The sequence below is a fragment of the Apteryx mantelli genome, chromosome 15, assembly GCF_036417845.1.
Source record: "Apteryx mantelli isolate bAptMan1 chromosome 15, bAptMan1.hap1, whole genome shotgun sequence".
Classification (NCBI taxonomy): domain Eukaryota; kingdom Metazoa; phylum Chordata; class Aves; order Apterygiformes; family Apterygidae; genus Apteryx; species Apteryx mantelli.
The window spans coordinates 16,179,703-16,200,645 of NC_089992.1; the positions used below are offsets into that span (position 1 = coordinate 16,179,703).

The 20,943-nt window shown below is 49.3% G+C and overlaps 1 protein-coding gene across 1 annotated transcript in view; it reads right to left on the reverse strand.

Moving 5' to 3' along the window:
- PRTG (protogenin) overlaps positions 1-11,018 on the reverse strand; it is an 83,759-nt gene extending 72,741 nt beyond the window's left edge. Inside the window, exons 1-2 of the mRNA XM_067305796.1 lie at positions 10,964-11,018; positions 9,776-10,078 (exon numbers count right to left, since the gene is read on the reverse strand). Of these exons, the coding sequence (XP_067161897.1) occupies positions 9,776-10,078; positions 10,964-11,018 (358 nt within the window). The remainder of the gene's footprint in view (positions 1-9,775; positions 10,079-10,963) is intronic.
- Between the last annotated feature and the right edge of the window lie 9,925 nt (positions 11,019-20,943).

Consider the following 20,943-nt stretch of genomic DNA (forward strand, 5'->3'; position numbering starts at 1 on the left):
CTTTAATCTGACAAGACTCAAAGGAGAGCCAAAAATCAAAATCCAAAACCCTCTTGACTGGAAGATTCAGAAAGATCTTTGGTGCAACACAAGATTCAGAAAGCGAGCCATGTATATCTATCAGGACAGCTAAAGCAGATTACATATTACAATGCGGTAAAATCCTATTGATCAGTTAAAAAATCCAACCTTTTCTCTCCTTTTATAATTCTATCAATTTACCAGTGATAGCGTTAAGACTTGGGGGTTTTGCACACAAGAAATTTGGCTCGAATGAAATGAGAACAAACGATGCCATCAATCAGCGTGCCCGGGAATCTCAACTGAAGTCACAGAGTTGCTTCTGTTCACAGAATCCCCTTCAGTTTCCATCATTCATGCATCCACGTATGTGAGATATACATCACAAGCCGTGAAGACTTAGTTTAACTGCCCCCTAGCTATGTACTAGAAGAACACCAGATGACACATTCAATGCTTGTAATAACTTTTGCATACCCCTTACCCTTGGTCAATCAGGCTGATTATTTCTTTCAAAGCTGTCTCTCATACCCAAATCACTTCAGAAGGGAACTACCACACCTAAGATCTAAAGAGCAAATTCCCGTTACACGTACTTCTTGCATAACGTAAAGCACTGCTATCATGAAGATCAAAAGCAGAATTTTAGCATGCTCTAGAACAAGACAACTATGTTTGTGTACTAGGTAAGAATTGCTCCTTTTGCAGCAATATACCACTTAGTGTAGCCTGTAATTAGAGATAAACTCTTCCCTCCTTTCTGAAGTATTTCATTCAGGCCTTCTGAAGTTGTGATTCAGAAAAGCATGCCGATTTTGGACACAACTTTAAAGTTGCGCAGAATGGAATCTGCTGCCCATTCCAACACCTACTGAAGTGTGCGCTTGACAAAGATATTTCCCATCTGAATACAAATTTAGTGAAATGCAGTGTTTTGAGACCAGACCCATCCCACCAGTCCCATCACACTGGCCTGTATGTAAAAAGTTTTCTTCATAAGACTCTATAGATAGGAAAAGCATGTCAAAGATCCTCTCTGTAGTTAGGTTTGTGCTTTCCACAACAACTTTCTGTCATAATTCAGAAGCAAAAAAATCCTATTCCTTGTTGTCCAGGAGAATCTTACCAGGGCTCTCATGGGAATCACCATGTTCAAGCATAGCTCTTTTCAAAGGCTGGACAGTTAATTTGTCCAGTATTCTTCCACTATTACAAAAAATTAGTAAAATAGAGGTTAAGCATAACTGTAAAGTCTGGAGAGGAAAAGTGCTGATCACTATGCCTACAGAAGGGTCTGCTGAGATTTTTTCTTCTACTGACTTAATGAGCAGATGGCTCAACTGTATTTTCTCATGCAGCAATGTCCCTTCAAAAATGGCCATCGAGAAAGTTGCTTAGTGTCTACTGAACTATCCAAAGGCAGGACTTCCACACTTGCACATTATAAATCATTTGTGCACATATTTGTAAAACAGAAGTCTTAGCTCCATCACCTGCTCTTTGATTTTTCAGTTTTCCAAGTTATTGTTAAGGGTGGTGGGGTTTTTTGGGGGGGTGGAGAAAAAGATTCTTTGGTCTATGTTACACAAGGTCAAATTAGATGACCTAGTTGTTTCTTATGCATGCTCATTGTTTTAAGCCAATCCCTAGATTTAGTGTCAGGAAGGACTATCTTCCCAGCTGGAAACATTATGGTTGTATTTGTTTTCTACTTTCCTTTCATTTCTCAAGATCACCTGAGACAAACAAATTCCCCACAACCACAGAGGTGTAAGACAGGGATGGTCCCTCGCTCCTTCATGCTCTTTCCTGCATTAACCATGGCAAGACTGGGGCAGCAAGTGCACCACATGCCCTGGGACCCCCACAAGTCTCCATGTTCATGACTGCAGGAAACTCAACGTACTGACGTTTTACCCTTTTTTTAGTTCTATAATGAAAGTTCTTGTCTGTTCTCAATTCTGCTGGAACTTCGCAATCAGCACATCACTCATTTCCATTTATTCCATATTCCACAAGTCATTTCTTTCCTCAAGACATTGCTTACTTGCAGAAACAAGCTTGTAAGATCATTTTTGTATAACTTAGGGCAACAAGTGTTCTCACTGCTTCAGTCAGAAGAGGAAATCAGCTTATACAGCTGCAAACCTGAGGACCAAGGTTACAAAAGATTAAATAACAGCACTCCTTGCTGGTTTTCCCCCTCCCCAGTACCGAGTCACTCATCCCCAATAACCCTTCCAAAAAGTGTCAGGTAGCATCCTGGTACTTTACAACTTTTGCTTCAAATTAATGATAAAATTCCAGTAACATTTGGCATTAGATATAAGGCTTGTTTTCACCATTCCCCCATCTTCTGTAACATGTTTATTTTCAGTATTTCATTTCTCATATTGCTCTCACTCAAGTAAACGAGAAAGTCCTTACTGAACAGTATCAAAGTTGCTACAATAAATGACTGGGGCTAAAAGTGAATATTACTTCCTCAACAGTTTAGCTACTGGAAAACTTACAGACAGAGTTCTCCATCAGCCAGACTCAGATCTGTGCGATCCCCTGACCTTGGCAGGAGTTTTAAAAGCCTTTTAGTGCAACAGCAGCACCAAAAGACTCAGTCACCCTGAAATCTCTTCCCTGTAAAATATGAACATTGCAAATTCTGTCATTTTGGGGTTACAGTAATGAGAAGAATCAAAGGGAACTTCCACAGCATGTGGCAGGCCTCGGTGCACCTGGAGGGGCGCGACATCTAGAACGTGCTCCCCCACGCTGCAGACGCGTCCGAAACCGCCTCCCAGCAGCCCAGCAGAAACAGGCAACCAAGAAACAAGCATCTCGGGACAGGGCCTCAGGATGATAATTGTATTATCCAGATGTCACTTAGTTTATTTTGCCTTCGTGAATGTTCACATTGTTAAAAAGAAAAGGGGTAAAACCTCACAAAGAAAAAGGCACTTCCCCTCCCCTGAGGAGATCAAATTCTATTTCATTGAAAAAACCCCCCACAGAATTAGCTTTTGAGTTGGGAAACATCGAAATAACAAAAGCAGTAAAGAAAATCTCTTTGTCTAGTACTGCTTATTTACATTTTCCTCCAACATATAAGGAAGGCCACCTCCCTCTGAATCTTTTATATATAGAAAAAACAAAACATAAAAGGATGTTATGAAAATTTCATTAATTAAATCATAGATAAACCCTCCCACACTTTGGTGGTTTCATATCCATCTCCTTCCTGTGTCTCCTGTTTATCTCTCTATATAAAAAAGTAACAATTTTACCCACACAGGGGAGAAAAGGCAAAAAATGTTTCCAGTACAAATGCAGGATTTTTAAGATTGCCCAAACTGCCCAACACAGATTACCTAGTTTGATGTTTTTTCTCCCTAACTCAATTGTTGAGACAATCAACTTAAAAATGTAGATATGCTGCTGCTTAAAAGCTACGTAGAGGTTGACCCTAGTAACTAATGTTGACCATACAACCCACACTTGCTCAACAAAATGTGGAGACTCCACATTGTTGATTACTTTTTCACTTAGGTGGTGATTACCAGTTATAAAGACTGGAAGTAATCAATCCCAATTTAACAGCTGGGCCTATTGATGGAACAGAAAAAAAAAAGAAAACAATGCAAAACTAAACAAAAGGTTATGTCCAGAATTTTGGAGACAAGATGTGGAAAAATAAGAAATGCTGAGGAAAACACCCCAAAACTAAACACAAAAGTGTCCAACAACGGAAATGACCATGTCTCTGTAGGAAAATGCTTAGTAACTTTTAAATTCTTCCTCCAAGATTCTCTTTTGTCATTGTCTTAAATTGTTCTGCACACCATCAATAGCCACAGCTGTTAAATTGTGAAGACGTGACAACAAGTCTCTAGGCAGACAACTGCTCAGAGTGAGATCCTTTTCTTTAGGATAATCAGAGCTGCCTGACAAAAGGGGGCCTTACTGAATGCCCTTTCAACAATTTCTACACTAAGAAATGCAGGGAGAGAGGGAGGGGGGAGACAGGGAAGCAAAAGCACCACACTGCAAAACCAGAGCAGCATCCTTTGCTGCAGTACATTGCTTTGCAAGTAGAAAAAAAAAAATCTCATAGTTTAGTGCAACAATCACACATACTGAAGGCAAGAAGAGTGCCTCTAGTCCCAGCTGCCAGCACGGCACCGTGCTTTCCTTCAACATTTCTCCGGGAGGTGAAGGCTTTATTAGCTACAGAGCACAAGGCCAGGAGGATGGAGTGCTCCTTTAAAAAAAGAAGCTGGTAAAACTTTATACATTATAAAGTTAAGGTGATAAAAAGCGGTTAAAAAAACCCCAAAAACATAACAGCTTTGGCCTTACTAGCTAAGAAGAAAAGCAAGGGCATAAAACAGCTCAGTGTGGCATTACAGTCAACACAAATTTGAAACTGAAGTGTTGAGGAAGCCCATAAAAAGCCCACTGCTCTGGTGACTGGGTAGTAGAAACAAACACTGCTCATGTGCACTAAGTAGAGTTTCATACATTTTTTGCCCTGGCAAGGATAAAAAACCCAACCATTAGCCTGTGAAAGAGCTGTTACGAGTATAGACCAGTCACTGCTGAAAGAATGGGGAATGTCCTAGTGCAAAAAACTAACTGGTGATTACATCTTAAAAGGATGCTGAAAATTTCTTCTGTAAATGTGATGCAGGGGTTCAGGGCAAAGGATGTCCGGAGAGGCTCTAGAAGGAAATTCTAGAAGAAAAAAAAAGAGAGGAAAAAAGGCAAACATCTCCCTGTTTTCTTATTTCTTCAGTGTATCTCAGTTAAAGGACAAAAAGTGTACTGCTCTTCTTTACCGTTATCAACTGGCATTGCCAGCTGGGACATCCAAGTTCGTCCTCCTGCTTTAAATATCAGAATCGAAGGCACCGAGGATTGGCCCCATCGACCCGCAGCTCAGACAGGGGTTCTCCTCTTGGGATGCTCGCATCAGCTGAACGAAGCCATAGCAGTGAGGCAGCATTTGTAAAAACCCAAGATGAGGGCTTCCTCACACTGCCGGTGGCCACACTAGTGGTGCATCACTGCTGAAGCAAGACCACTGTCTCCTGCAGCCATTTGCCACTTCACTCCCACCTCAGTCAGGAAACATTCCCGCCTCCCGCCCCCTTCCAGCGCATAATGACACCGCTGCTTTTTAACATAAACATATTACGGAGCTCTATAAACAGCTGGGCGATACCTGAAGTGACAGATTCCATACAAAATGAAAACTACAGCGGGTTATACCACAGCTAGTAATCCCTTCATTTGAAAGCAAAACGAAAATCTGAGATTCTTTTGTAAAAACGTGCAGCGGAAGGGCACCGTTGCTGCCTACAGGCACGGTCCATAAAGGCCATAGCCTGATGAACCCCTATTTCTGTGGCAGCACCCGTTCCAGCAGCCTTCCTCCGCCCCCCCCCGAGCCTTCCCACCCCCACGGCGCCGCTCTCAGTCACGCCGGCACAATCAATGCCGCATCAGGGAACTCATTTGGGTTAACACCGTCTTTTGTTTTAATTCTATTATTTTAACCCAGATCAGTTCCCTGTTCAGTTAGCCGCACATGCAGCTGTGCCCACACAGGCAAGGGGACGGCACAGAAGTGTGAGCAAACAGCTGGAGCAAGCACAGTCTGGTGCTAAAAAAAGCAATTGTCACATTACAGCATAAAGCTCAGCTGGATGCACTCTTAAGTAATCAAATGTTTAAAACCAGAGCAAAAGATGTTATTAGGGTATCAAAATATAAATGTTACCAATAGCTGACACTGTAATGGGACCAGAGGAAGGTATAGTCACATCACTGCTGCAGCAGGTAAGCAAAAGCACAAACCCTCCTCAAAGTATACTCCGTTATGTGCAAAAATCCCTGAGCTCAGGGACTGCAATGCAGCGTGCCAACAGCTTCTCTCCCAGGAACATGTTAACAACGCCTTGTCCCAAGAAACCTTCTGCTTGCATAACCTTTCATTCCTGTGTAATGCAGGGACCGGTGCGTGAGAGATTGGGCTTGTGTTTCCTGTACTTTGAAAACCAAACATTAAGATCAATTCAGCCAAGCCAGGAGAGGAGAAAGGGTTATCTAGGAATGTTCCTACCAGCTGTATATATCCCATCCATCCATCTTAAGGCTTCAATTTCCACTTTTTGTGGAAAGGAAATAAACAGTAAGCATCCTGTCCAATCACTACCCAAAGCCAGCATTACTCACTTCAGAACATCATCCCTCTTTCCCGTTTTTTCTTAATGCTAGTTTATTGGAAGTCCAGCTTTATTTTTAGACAGACTCTTAGTTCTCTATGTCCAAACTTTTATTCCCAATTCAAAAATGCAGAAGTACAAAAGTCTCAGAGTATTCATTTCTGACTGACTCAAACTTGTACCAAAAAATGCTCAGATATTCCACATTCCTTTTATATTCTGGTAAAAGAGACCTCTTCTAGCAGCAGCAATAAGTTGTATTTTGAATAAGTCATTTTCTCTTCACTAGCAGCGTTTTACCCCCACATGGTGCCTTACAAAGAACTGCACAGGAACCTCCTCCTCTCCCCCCTAGGTCAATTAGCCAGCTTTGGAAGCAACTACAAGCGCGTACTGAAACTAATATTTATTTTTACCTAAGTAATACCTCAGCTCCACAGTTTCCTTTAAAAAAGTAGGGGGATCTTACAGGGGGGAAAAAGCCCTAAATTAGTCAAATTCTTTTGTGCATGGATGAACAACAGGAAAGCAAAGCCTTGGGGCCTCTGGGGAGGAACCCTGTCCCTGCAGACCTACTCTGATGTGCTCGTGAGATAAGGCTCCATAGTGACACTTAAGGAAAGGCCTGCTCACATTTGAATTTCTGCATTCCTCAAGAACAATTCATGGCAATCACTAACTTTGCAGAGGAGCTACATAAAAGCTTTGGCCAATGAATGAGGGTCATCTGCTCTTTATCACAAGGGTAAACCTCATCCTGGCCAGTTTCTAACCTTTTAACCCTGTGAATTCTTAATTTGCACATGAATAATGGAATTCTTGCCAAGAGTGCAACCTTCAGCTTCCAGTTCCTAACTTTAGAAACCAAGACCTGATCTCCTTGTGTGTTCAAATCTTAAACTTTTCGACAGATTAAAGTTTTTGGTTTCCAAATGCAACACTAAACATTACAATTCCAAAGTAAAAGATAAGCTTACTGGCAAAAGCTCTGACTAGGCAGAGTAAAAGCACATCCTCGCACCCTGCTGCTACCAGAGACAGAGGAGAGCATTTGCTTTTTTTCCTCCATAGAAAGAATGCCCATTTAATGCCTATTCTCCACCTGTTTAATATGTATAGTTCCTTCTGTACCCTGGCCACAAGGTAATTCGTCTCTGCAGCAACGGACAACAGCTTCTAAACAAAATCATAAGCCTAAAAAATCCCCATAAGATTTTAATTTCATTCATTTAAAATGTCTGCAAAGTTCAATCATATCATGATAGGAGGGAGAACAACTGTAGAAAATAGAATACAAAACTGATTTTGCATCTCTGTTTTGTGGGCTTCAAAATATAACTATACCAATCCCTGCCTCATTTCACAGTTTTACAGAAAAGACAGGACATTCGGAGCCCGATCAGACTGGAGTATGACCAAAAGGAAGAGGCTGCCGCCCAGGCTAACTTCACGTTTGGTCACTGTTTAACCACTTAATCTCTAAGTCAGCAACACCTACTGTGATCATGATAGATCCACTATCTCTTCCAGTTTTCTCCAACAGAAATTGGAAACCTTTTAAGTATTCCAAGAGAAAAAAATAAAAAGAAACCTTTTGTCACAGTCTTGCAGGGGAAAAAAAAAAAAAATGCAGAGGCTGCAAAACAAGAATGTCATTCCACAACATGCAATCCATTGGTCACAACTCTCCCTTTGTGAAAATCTTTCATTAACATTTATCCCCCTCTCCCAAAAAAAACAACCCCCAAAGCAAAACAACACCAGCTTTCTGGTGAAATAATGTTTATGTGAGAAACAAACAGTTATAAAAGTTCAGTAGTGTCTGAATAAAAACAGATGGTACGAGTTTATTATTATGCTACACCACTGTGGCGTTCTGTACTGTTCTAGAAGTTCTCCGAAATCTAGAACACAGAACCTGTCCTACAGTGCCTCAAATATCGCATGTCCCTGAATATTCTCTGCTCAAAGAGTTTTACGCACAGAATCCATCCTCCACTGCTTTGCTTTATATTTTTAAAAACCAAGATTCCTATCCTCTTAAGAAAGACTTTCTTCAGTCTGTTTATTAATGGCACTGACACTCTGAAACCTAATGACAACAATTTAAGTGTCAGCATTATTAATACATCATTTCTTAGCATTTAGTCAGAAATATCCAAGAACCGTCTGGTCTACTCATCCTGTACATGAATAAGATGCCATGGTATGAAGTAATAAGTAGCCGGTGTTTAGAAATGGAGAATTCGGAAATCCGCCTCTTGCAGCATGTGAAAACACATCCCTTATTCGGAGTCACCTGCTTCTAGACTGGTTTTCGACTGCCCAAAGCTCTGGCTCACTGAACAAGGTATTTCACACCTTCCTGTGACACCTTATGGACAGTTATTGTAATCTGTTCAGACACACACAGAAAGTACTAACATCCAGGCATTTTCAATGAGAGCAAATGTGCCAACTGTGTTAACTAGTTTCAGCTTGAATTTGGTAAAACCTGCAATTTGCAGCTCATGTCAAGTTTCCATAGAGATGCCACAGTTCAGTGCAACTTGCCACTAAGAACAAGGCTGAATAGGTCAAAGGAAACCTTTTCCTATAAGATTAAGTTAAGTCCTATTAGAGAGGGAACACCAGAGGACTACGTAGATTGTGTACGCTCTGTGTTACAGTCCTTCTTAGAAATGACTCAGTTTGCTTCTGGACGTAAAAAGGAATAGTGCTGCACAGCCCGTGGGCGAAGCCCCATGGCACCACCATGGCTAGAGGCAGGCGTTCGGCTCCCACACGCACCCCTCGTTCCCACGTTAAAGGACGCTGGGAGGACTGAGGGCAAGGCACGCTTGGGGTCAGACCATCAAAGCCTCAAAGGCACTTACATGCAGCTGTTTTACTCACCGTTCCTCTAGCCCTAGGTGCCTAGACTGCCTTACAAATTTGACCCTCAGCTCCTAGAGGCACCAAGTAACAGACCCTTATGGCTGGGTACAGAGTACCATGAAACGGTTCCCAAAGGATCGGCACCCATTTCCGCACGCCTGCGACAGAAGAGCAAGGACTTGGCAATTTAATCCTCAGCTGAGCAGAAACCCTTGCCCCCTCCCAAAGACAGCAGTCTCCACTATCATACTGTTCTGGCTCACGATAGCCCCAAGACTGATCGGCACAACACCAAGCTACAGAACAAGGGGAAAAAAACTTTTTTTCTAGACCAGATTTGGAGATAACCCTTGTAAGGCTGCAAGAACAGCACTTGAGAGTGTGGGTAACGTGGCATACGGCATCCACCAGGCCAGGTCAGCCGCGCGTCACCACCCTGCGCCCAGGGGAGCCGACCCACGAGGCACCGCTGACGTCGGCAGGGCCCGGACAGCTCTTGCTCGCTATCTGAATACGCTGAAAAAGAAACGAGCGACCGGCAGAACTGACTTTCCCTTTGCTTTTGTAATCTGTCTGCTCAGATACGCAACCAAAACAAGAGACTGCTGTGTGCTGGTCAGGGAATCGCTGCCCCGTGTTTGGGAGCCGGGACTTACTTGCTAGCGTAAGGCGACTTTTCTGACTGAGAATGGCCCCATACTTGTTCAGAGCTAAGCACTGGTAAAGTCCTTCATCAGACGGCTCTCCTTTCCTTCCTTCCACCTCGCTGATGTACAACGAGCCATTGGATAACGTGTAGATCCGTTCACTTTCAGATATTTTGCCTCCGTTTTTCAGCCACGTAATAGTTATCGGAGCTTCGCCGCGGGCCTGGCAGTCTAAAACCACCGAATCCTTCCTTGAGACAGTCACGTCCTGAGGCTCCTTCACAAAGAACAGCTCGCTAAAGCACCACACGCCTGCGGGAGAGAGCAGGGACCCGGGTGAGCACAGCTGCGCCCGGGCGCCGTGACCGAGGCGCCCCCGGCCCGCGAGCAGCCTTGCTGGACCTACAGCAAGGGGCAAAACTCCCATCTCCGAGGCCTTCGAGCACGTCACGCCGCGGCCCGGGGGCTTCAGAGAAAACCGCGCTGCGGCTTCGAGTCCGGCCAGCGCACGAGGCCCCCAAGCGCTCCGGGATTCGCCCCGACAGCGCCCGAGCCGGGGCAGCGCGCGAGGAAGCGGGGCCGGGGCAGCCGAGCCCCTGCGGCCGGGGCCTCGGGCCGGGCCGTCCCCCCTCCCCCTCGCGGGGCCGGGGCAGGTGCCGGGGCCGCGGTTCGGCGGGGCTTCAGCGGCACCGTCGGGGGAGCCGCGGCGCCCGAGCCGCCGCTGATCCGAGGAGCCTGTCCCGCGAGCGGAGCGGGGCGAGCCGTAAAGGGTGATGGTTACGGGGAGCCCCCGCGAGCCCCTGCGTCCCGCGCGCCGGGGGGCTGCCGCCGCCCCCGGACGGCTCCGGCCCCCCCGCTCCGCGCGCTTAATTGATCGCGCGCTGCCTCGGTGCGGGGGGGGGGGGTAATTAACCGGCGTGCGCCCCCGTCCCCCCGCCGCCCCCGGGGCCGCGCGCCCCGTCGCGGCGCCGCCGCGCGAACAAAGCGCCGCGCGGGGCCGAGCCGGACCGAGCCGAACAGGGTCGAGCCGAGCCGGGTCGAGCCGCGCTCCCCGCGCTGCCGCCCGGCGCCGCCGCCGCCGCCGCCGCCGCATCAGTAAAACCACGTGCGGCGGCGGCGCAGGGACGGGGTGCCCGGCCCGGCCCGGCCCGGCTCGGCTCGGCTCGGCTCGACACGACCCGGCCCGGCGGGACTCACCTGGCAGGGGGAGGAGCAGCGCCCAGAGCGGCGCCCGGCGGGGGAGCGGCGCCATCAGCGGGACGCGCCGGGCATGCTCGGCCGCCGGCGGGGACGCGGCGCGGGGCGAGCCGAGGCGGTCAGCGGGCGAGGGGAGGGGACAGGGGCGGACGGGGCGGCCGCGGCGCGCCCGTCCCGGCCCTGCTCGCCGCACCTCGCCCCCATTGGCCTTTGGGGAGGCGAGGGGCGAGGGGCAGGGCCGGCGGGGGCAGGGCCGCGGCTGGACGGGGCGGGCCGCGGGGCGGCGGCGGCGGCGGACAATGCCCCGCCGGGGGGGGCCGCGGCCGGGGGCGCCGGCGCCATCTGGGCCGGGCGCGGCGGGGCGGCCCTGACCCCCGCGCTGCCTCCGCGCGGATCGGCGCGGTCGCTGCCCGCAGCCCCGGCCGCGACGGCAGCTCCCCCCGCCCCGACGGCGGTTCCCGGCCACCCTCGTCCACAGAAGCAGCGCCGGGACGGCGCGGCCGAGCCTGCCGCTGCCGCCGCCGCCGCCACCGTTTCGCCGGGGGCTCCGGCCGAGCCCCTCGGCCCAGGGCAGGCGCTGCGGGACGCGCGGGAGCCCAGGGCCCCCTGGAAAACGTGGTCTACAAAACGCGAAGTTGGACAAAACTTTCCCAAAAGCTTGTGCCAAAAATACTGATAATTGCTATGGTTTGTCTCCCCCCGTCCCTTTCTATCAGGGAAAAACAAGAGGGGGCCCAAGGCCCAGGTCTGTGGCTCAGGGTGGCAATACGGCGTTTCCCAATATCCCTTTTCCGCTGGTATCGGTGAGCAGCAAGCTCAGCCCAGCACACGCGGTGGCTGCCACAGCCTGGAACCTTAATTAATAACAAATAAAGCAGTGCCCGGCCCTTCTTCCCTCCAGCAGCACCTCGCTGCCAGCAGTGCCGCGGGCTCCCTGGGTTTGGGCCGAGGCTGGCTGCCCCGGCCACGCGATGGGCACCGGGGCCAAGGCAGGTGTGCAGAGCAGGGGCAGCGACAAAGTTTCGCCAGAGCATCCCTGTGCCTGCATGGAAATTGCGCTCGCGCACGTGCAGGCTGAGCTACACGTGGCGGATGGGAACGAGCCGGCGACGGCATGCCCTTTTGTCTGCAGTTCCTGCAGCCCCCTGGCTCCAGCGTCGCTAAAACCACTTCCAGATGGCCACGTCGCACAGCGGAGGAGCGCCTGGCCGGCCCCCGAGGATGAGCGGCCCTGCCTGGAGCCAGCCCCAAGGTGCATGCTGCCTGCGCCCCAAACTGCGGCTTGCTGAAATGCAACAAGCGTTCATCAGCCCTGTGAACAAGTTGCATAGGAAATGCCATAAAGTCGAATGCTGTCATTATCACTGAAGCTTTCAGATTCACCCATTATTTTACACCGTGCTCGCGGTATGTATGGAAATGCGGTCTCCTGGCTCTAAGCTCCTTTTTGTCTGCTTAGAGCAGAGTTCTGGTTTCTAAAGTTACCGTGTAAAAAGGCATCTTCTTACTCAGCAGATTTGGCCCCTGTTTGCATTCACTGTGAGAGCTGCTGACTTCAGTGATGAGCAAGTTTTTACTGCTTTTTGTTCCTGCCAGTGCTGCAAAGCTCACCGCCGTGGGAGCCTGCGAGCTGGGTCCTGCCCCGGCGCTGCGCCACCGCCGCCAGGACTGCCACAACCCCAGAGCCTTCGGGAGAAAAACGGGGTGTGTACACACGACATAAGCTGTAGTTTGGCATGTATCACCCTCCTTAGGTGCCATAAATAAACGAGCAGAATTCAGCTTGCTCTGATATGAGCGTGAGTTTTCAGGACAGGTAATTTGGACCGATTTGCTCTACGTGCAAATCATAGCGACCAACCAGGCAGTCCTGGCGGTTCCACAGTCACTTTGCAGAGCAGAACTGCACATCCACCACTTTGTTGTCCAACTAAGAGCAAATGTAGCAACAGGATCAGCTTGGCCCAGTATTTTTGAAGTTTCCTCAATGTCTTGTTTTGTTCAGCCACAAAAGACAAAGTGTGAACTATGAAGAAAGCATCACTTACTAGTACTCAAAAATAATCTAAGCAAAATTGCTTATGATTAAATGTGTATTTTTGCTTGTAGCAAACTCACCGCTTCCATCTGCAGCTCATCCCCGCGCTCTCTCCTGTTACACCCTGGCTGATCGGAGCGACCCAAGTCGGAGATTTCCTAGGTGACCTCGGCATACCTAGGAAGCCAGCGCGCCAAGGACTGGCACACCTGCAGCGTCTCCAGCCAGTACAAGATGTTTCCCACGCGGCCCCACCGGCTGCGCCAGCCCTGTGTCCCACTCTCGGCCACCAGCCTGGGGTGGTGAAACGGGACCGCTCGTGTCCAGGGCAAACCAAAAACCGGGCTCTAGGTTAAACACAAATAATAATTCAATACATTTTTATCTGTAATTTTCCCTTCTGATAGGGGTCTTAAAATAGGTGTTATCTTTAAGATAGATTATCTGGGGTACATCTAAAGATTTGGGGTTTTTTTTTCAGAAGTTAATGACTTTTCAATGCAGCATGATGCTCCAGGAATGCGCAGGACCTCACAGAGTGGGAGTGTAAGAAACTGTGTAAAGCCATGCGACTGTTAAACAGAACACTCCCAAATCATGCTAATAACACGTGCAAGTGTCATTTAATATTTTTGCAATTCTTGTTTCTTAATTTGAAAAGTTAGTATTAAAAATATGCTATATTTGAGGCATTTAAGGTTGCATAAAAATAAATAGATAAAAACAATGTTTATGAGACTTTCAAACAATAACATTTACAAAACAACAATGTAAAATGTATCCCAAGATCTGGATGAGCTGCATCCCCTTGCTAAATCCCTTTGGACAGATGCCAAATGTTTCATGGCAGCACCTTACCAAGGCGAATCTGACCAAATAGAGAAACATGCATCTTCCTCAGTCACATTACTGTGACTGTTACCAATTAATTAAGTCTAAGAGTACCAGATGTTTATGCTGTGATAAAGAAGTGCAATCATCTTTAATAAATAATTACCAAATAACCTTTTATCAGTTGTCTTGTTTTTGTATGGATTTCTGATGACTAGATATAATTCGAGATACAGCTCTGATCTGTTATGATTTGATATAGTCACGTGGCATTTTTACTAGGAGAAAGTCAAAAGCTAGAGTGTGAGGCGTCCCAGCTGCGTCCTGCTCCCGGCAGCAGGTGCTGCTGGGGGAAGAGGGAGTGACGCCCAGGCCGGGCAGCTGCGGGCCGGGCGGCAGCGCGGGGCCGGCGGCGGCACCCGTCCGCTGTGCGGTGCCGAGCCCCTGCTCGCCGCGAGTTCAAAGTGCTCGTGGAGGGGGTGGCTGCTCTCAAAGGCTCAGGACGGCCTGGCGGGGAGGCCTGGCCTCCGCAGCCGTTCACACTGCTCACAGCGGTCGCCAGCCTGCGGCCTTTAAAATGACGCAGCGAAGCAAGCGCTCGTGTTGCGGAAGGCAGGTCCCCGCCGCAGGCTGCTCGCGCGGGCCGGGGCGTCCCTGCGGTGCTGCCGAGCAGGCCCTCCAAAACCGTCGTGTCCTGCGTTGCAGGACAGGCCCGTTCGTCAGAGAGCAGCGGTTCAGAGAGGGCAGGCTGCTCCCGACACCCGGCTTCTCTCGGAGCCTCGGAGGCGCCTGTCCTGCGCTGCAGCTCAGGTTACCTTGCCAGGGTCAACACTCGCTAAAGATTCCCCGTTGCAACGTGCCTGCACTCTCTTTTCCAAAAAAAAGCTCGAAGAAGAGTTGCTACCTGCCGAAGATGGCGTTTCACAGGTGACCGCCAAAGAAACCCGCCGCGCCGTGCCAGCGGCCGCTGCTGTGACGCCGCGGACGGGGAGAGCGCGTCCCACCACGCTGCCTCAGGCAGGGCCAGCAGCGGCCCGTGGGACGCGGAGCGGCAGGGCACGCGCCCCGCGAGCTGCCGGGCAGCCGCGCAACGCTGCCGCGCAAGCCTGGCGCGTGGGGAGGGCTGCGGCCCCGCTCGCGGCTGCGGCCCCGCTCGCGGCTGCTTTCCGTCAGCGGGGTCACCTGCGCCAGCTGCCACGCTGCGCTGCGGTGGTGAAATCGCTGCACAGCCTCCCTGCACTGCGCTGCGCTGCGCTGCTAGATCGCGTGCAGTGTCTGTCCTAAACGGCCGAAGGCAGGAAAGTGCTTCCCGGCTCCGCGCTCCTTGTGGCTGGGGCTGGGCAGCTGCGAGCAACACAAACATCCCCACCTTGGCGTTTCTGTTGAGCAAAGCAAATACCAATTCCATGTTAGAATTAAGCAGTGCTCTAACTAGATCAGCCCAAACTGTGGCTCTCTAGTTTGTCAGACGTCATTATTTTAACGCACTTTCCAGTAATTAATCGGATTGGAGATGGTGCAGACTTGTAATAACATATCTAAATTCATACTTCGCCACAAGCCCATAGACCCATTGAGCCACAGTTTAAAGGCACTGCCAGCCATAACTTTGCCAAATACACCACGTCAGTAAACGTGGAGCTAATAAACACAATTATCTACTCGGCTAACAGTCCTGGAGCAGCGTTATCTTGAGAAAGACGGAATGACAGTCCAGGACGAGGACAAGATTTGCCAGCCAGCGTAAGTGCACCGAGGCCTATTTTGCTCAAGGGCGGCAATTTTTTCTCCTGTCACCCACACAGACTTTTTCACTTGACTCGATCCGTATTTGTGGCATATGTGGGAAGCTACGAAAACGTCCCTGGTGCTCCGGTTCTTTTCAAATCCATATAACACCTTTTCTTAGTTTTCTGGGTCTATAAATGAGTTTCACATACCCTTCAAAGAAATAATAATTTGCGATACTTTAGCAGTCACCTTCCTGATGCCTTAAAGGCCAAGCGAGCACCACGCGCTCTCTTCCCCGTGCTGCCAACAGCAGGGATAACAGCGAGCTGCCTGGGTGCTGCCTGTACACAACCCCGCGCGGCTTCTGCTGCGTTTCACCCTCCGCCTGAGCCCCGGCCGCCCCAGTTTGTGCGTGTCCTGAAAATGAGGGATTTTTAAAAATCGGACGCACACGAATGTAACCTAGCTCAGGGCTTTCTCCCCTTGCGCGTGTGATGGCAGCTGACACCTCTGTCCAGGGCCGCTGAGCTCGGCTCGAGACGTGAAATCCCCAACTTTGGGCACATTACGAGCCAGGGAGGAGAGAGAGGGATTTTACCTGGGTAAAAGCAGCAGCGTTGCTTTAGCTCCCCGGCCTCTCTGCGGCCTTGGCCCAGCGACACAGCAGCGCTTGTGTGCGGCCGCCGCTCGCTCCGCGCCGTCCCGACCAGCAGCCGCCCGCGAGTCGGCGGCAGTCGCCTCCCCGCGGGGCGTCGCTAACCCCTGCTCCCAGGAAGCCCCTTTTCTCCTTTATGGCTCTCGATAACGTGTTTTCTGCTCTCGCGTCACCGTACGCGTGTTTAGCCGCTTTCCGCACCAAACTCCCGTCCCAGTTACGTCTGGATCCGCAGACTCGCGGTGCCTCGGACTGAGCCCGCTGAGACCCAGCAGGCGAACGCTCCCTTCCGGCACGCTGGGCCGCTCGGAGGGCTCCTGCCCCCTCGCACGTGCGCGCAGCCGCCGCCGCCGCCTCCGCGGCCGTCCCCGAGGGGCCTCGCTCCCCGCGAGCGGCGGCGCCCGAGCGGCGGCCCCGCGGCCCCGCAGCCAGGCGGCCCCACGGTGCGGACGAGGCTCCTGGCCCGGGGCGCGCGCACCGCCGTCGCAGAGGCGTTGCAGCACAGGTTTCACATGGCTATAAACCAAAGCGGAAGAAACAAAACTACTTGCCAAACAAGCGCTCTTGCTGGCCCTGGTGCCTGCGCGGGTGCTCCTCCGCCTGCAGCAAGCTCTCTGGATGCAAACTCTCAGAAAACTCTTTTTTCCCCGATCGGGCTTGCTTTCTCCCGGTTCATCCCCCTAAGCGGGCTCACTGCAGCACAAACCGAGCACGGCTCGGGGGAAGGCGGAGGGCTGCGCCGGCCGGTGCCACGCGGAGCGGCACTCCTCCGGCGGCGGCGGCACCCTGCGCCCGCTCAGCCTCCGCGCGGCGAGGGCGGCCGATCCCGAGGGTGCCCGCGGCCGCCGGCGCTCGGCTGCTCCCTGGCTTCGGGGCGCTGCTCCGCCGAGCGGGGCCCCACAGCGCCACACGCCGAAACGCACCCGCTAACTTCACTGTGTGCTTATGTGCAAGCGCAGACTGCGCAGAGGGGATGGGAATGGAGAAGAGCTGCCCTGTAACGTGCTTCTGCAATATATATACTTTTTTAATCAGCTCCGTACAGTCCCCTCCCTCAGGCCTTTCCCCAGTAGGAAAACCAAGCCAAACCCCGAATATGCTGCAGTACAGAAGGCTGATGTCATCTTCTGTAAACCAAAATGTTAATATGCTGGGTCAATAAAATCAGTAAGTGAGCAAAAATAATCTGGTAGGTTACCACCTTCTATGTTGGAACCTACAAAGGAATCTCCAGTCTTGCAGCAAGAGGTACCTCTGTCAGTGGCTTTCCTGATTATCCTGACGCCCCACCGTCCTGCTGCAGCTTGTTTAGCAACAGGTGTGAAATGCACCCTCCTGCGCCCGTGTGCAGGTTCCCCTCGGTCTGATGCCGCAGGTTACTTCTGATTTTTCTGCAGCGGACTGGTGCAAGCGCTGGTGCGGCCAAGCGAGGCGTGGGCTCGGAGCGCTGGTCCTGGTGGGCGGCACGCAGGGCGGGGGGACGTGGGGTATTTTTCGGCAGGATGCAGCCCTGATCCGTCTCCCGCGTGGGGCCGGGAGGAGCAGCCGCAGGGAGGCAGCGATGGTGCAACCTGCTTCCAGGGCTCTGACCATGGCCCCGGGATAGCGCTCGGGAAACGCTGCATCACGTCTTGCTTGTATTTACTTCCAGATGCTCCCGCAAGGCCGCAGCGCAGGGCCAGCTGCTGGCACGTGGCAGAACTGGTGTCGGGCAAGTAACGCGCATCAGAAGTACACATCACATGCACAGCAAAATGTTAATCTCTTAGAAGTAACGAGGTGCTGGGCGAGGCGGGCGCCCGGCGAGGCACCGCTCCCTCGCCCCGTCCCGTCCCGTCCCGTCCCGTCCCGTCCCCGGGGCTGCAGCCTGTGATCTCCCTGCTCCAGTTTCATGATAGATGCAGCATTATTAGAATAAACATGGTTTTACAACAAGGGAGCTGCTGAGCCAGCCTGTTTGCACCTTAGTGATCAATTAATCAATTAATAATCAATTAGACTTTTTCCAATACGAAAATACATCTACATGAGTGACATGTTGTTTGTTTTCCTAATTCAGATTTACTTACGTATGCGGAAAAAATTCGACTTCTTTTCTCTCTTCAAAAAATTGCAAATGCTTATATAAGTGAAAATCAGATTTTAGAGTGGTTTACAATCCTGACAGAATTCTCGACTAGGGACAACAGTGAGGAGGAATTATTTTGATAAATGACATAACTTTTAGCCACGTGTTAATAGAGCTCAACGATACTATTTTTGCCTTGGACGAAGCAGCACCTCCAATTCTCCCATAGCTAACTTTCAACTACACTCACAGAACAGCAGTTACAACCTTCTGACAAAGCAGGGACAGTTATTTTTACTGACCTATGAAGTAACTAACCTGTGAGTCCTCAGCACAGGATATACAGGATTGCTTAATACGTTCACACAGGATGCCCCTAATTGTTGGGCTGAGACTCAACACACGAATGAACATTTTCCTAAGCCCCTTTTTTCTGCTCTGTTTCTGTAAGCCTAAATAGACAGGAAGGCATTTATTTAAAACTCTATATTGGGGCAAGCAATAGTGCATGAATAACTAGGAATAAAACTATCAAGGAGGGACTAATGGCTGGACAGCAGTTCATAGGACAGGGGGACTCATGACTCCTTCAAACACTTGCCCATCTGAATTTATTATATAATGCATTGTAACTAGAAAATAATGCACTATAGCTATTCAAAGTAAAGAAAATACAGCGTATTCGCAGAAATGCTGCAGCGTCAGGTGAAGAGTCGCTTCCGAGCTCTTCTCTCCAGCAAGCACCCAGAAAGGCGACTGCCCGAGCAAGGGAAGAAAGCAGCCGCCTGGCTTCAGGACGAAGGGATGGCACAGTGTGGCGAGGGCAACCGCCGCAAAAATGGCATAGTTTGTCATATCTGACAACCCAATGAAGAAAGTTATCACCAGTTCAGGGCCTGACCCTGCATTCCTTAAGTAGACAAAAAATCCCTTTGAAGTCAATGAAGCGTCCTGCTCAGATAACTATATCAGGATCTGGCAATTAATGGAAACTTTTAATTTCTTAAGCAAGATTATAAAAAGTTCTCCCTGAAAAACAAAGTATCGCGTGTGCTCCAGCAGCTCCGAGCCAGCGGGGGTTTGCTTGCCGGCGCTCTCGCAGCACGGCCGCTGCGGGCTCCGCGCTTCTCACTAGGAACCGCCAAAAGTCAGAACCACATTGTTTGCGGTTCGCATCGATCTGCCTTAAGTGTTCTTCCCTAGCTGATGTCTAGCTGAAGGTTTTGACAGCTTTGCATTCAAAAGGTCAGTAATCAGTCCTCAGGGCAGTTTGATTTAAACCTTCAGCATTTTGCATACTCCCAAGCAGCAGCGCATAGCCGGACATGTGTGTTCACAGCCCCCCAAAGGTCATACTTTGTGGCCCTCAAAGCAAAATCTGGGTCAGAAATATTTTGACCTGCAGATAATATTAGAAAAGCTGTCAGACAATTATTAAAATATTTTCCATTAAATTAAATTTTCGCTTAAGAGGGTATAAAAAAAAACAATTATGATGCATTTTTTAGGCTGCGATGTGTTTGAACAGAAACTTTTACATTCTGTCCCATTTAGGAAGGCTGTCTTAGCCACCTTTCCTTAAGAGCTATGCTCACTTAATGTTTGTTCAGGTTTTCCAAGCTGCTTTGTTATTTTTTTTTAATCCCAAACCTCTCTCTGGGATGAAAACCTGAAACCTTCAATGCACAATTTGTTTGAAGTCTCATTAAGCCAGAAACTTCAAATTAAGGACAGCTCAGCAAAACAAAACATTTTTCTACAGAGTCACGTGAATGTAAACCAAGCATTACAGGGACAGTCTACCTAATTATCCCCTTTGCTAGTTGTTTGTACTCTGATTAGAGTGCTAATGGTTTATGTTCCACATAGAAAAAGCAATTAAGTCTCTACTTCAAAGAAAAATAATTTAGTATAAGAGTACCAAGCATGCACTTGTATCTTACACTGGTTTGGGGATGAGGTAGAGCAACAGGGCAGCTTTTAAGTGCTTCGTTCCTATTCCTAACACTGGAGGAAGGCAGGTGTTGAACATGTTTTAAACCTATAGACATTTCAATATGGTGCATGTTTGGGACAAGAGGTTTGGATTTTTGTTGGAGGTGGTGGTCTGACTGCAGGTAAATGAGCGAGCGCCTTTCAGTTCACATCAGAAGAACTGCACATTTATTCCTTTAAAGAAATGGATCATTAGAAAGGGGAGGTATTAAAATAAATGAACTGCCTTAAGAAAGCAGAATCTCAAAGAAAATCATTTGATATAACCCTGTGTGAAGAATCCAACACCACAACAAAACTGATTAATGAGAAGCAGAAAGGAAAACACAAATAAATGAACAGCATGAAGAATGACAGACAAAAGAGGCTAGTCTTCTGTTTTAACAAGCTACATTATTTTTGATCACAAGAAATGAATAAAAAACTATTTAAAAATACATCTCTCCAGTATTTACTTCATGTGTATTTAACATGTTCTCATTTTAATTATATAATTTCCACTCTTGATAAGTCCCCAGAGTGGAAATGATGTATATTTGCTAAATAAATTCACACTAACATTTAAGTTACACTGAAAAAAAGTACAAAAGAAAAAAAGGCAATATGGGCTGAAACAGGTCACATCTCATGCTGAAAATATGCTGGAGGCTTCTGTGGGTATC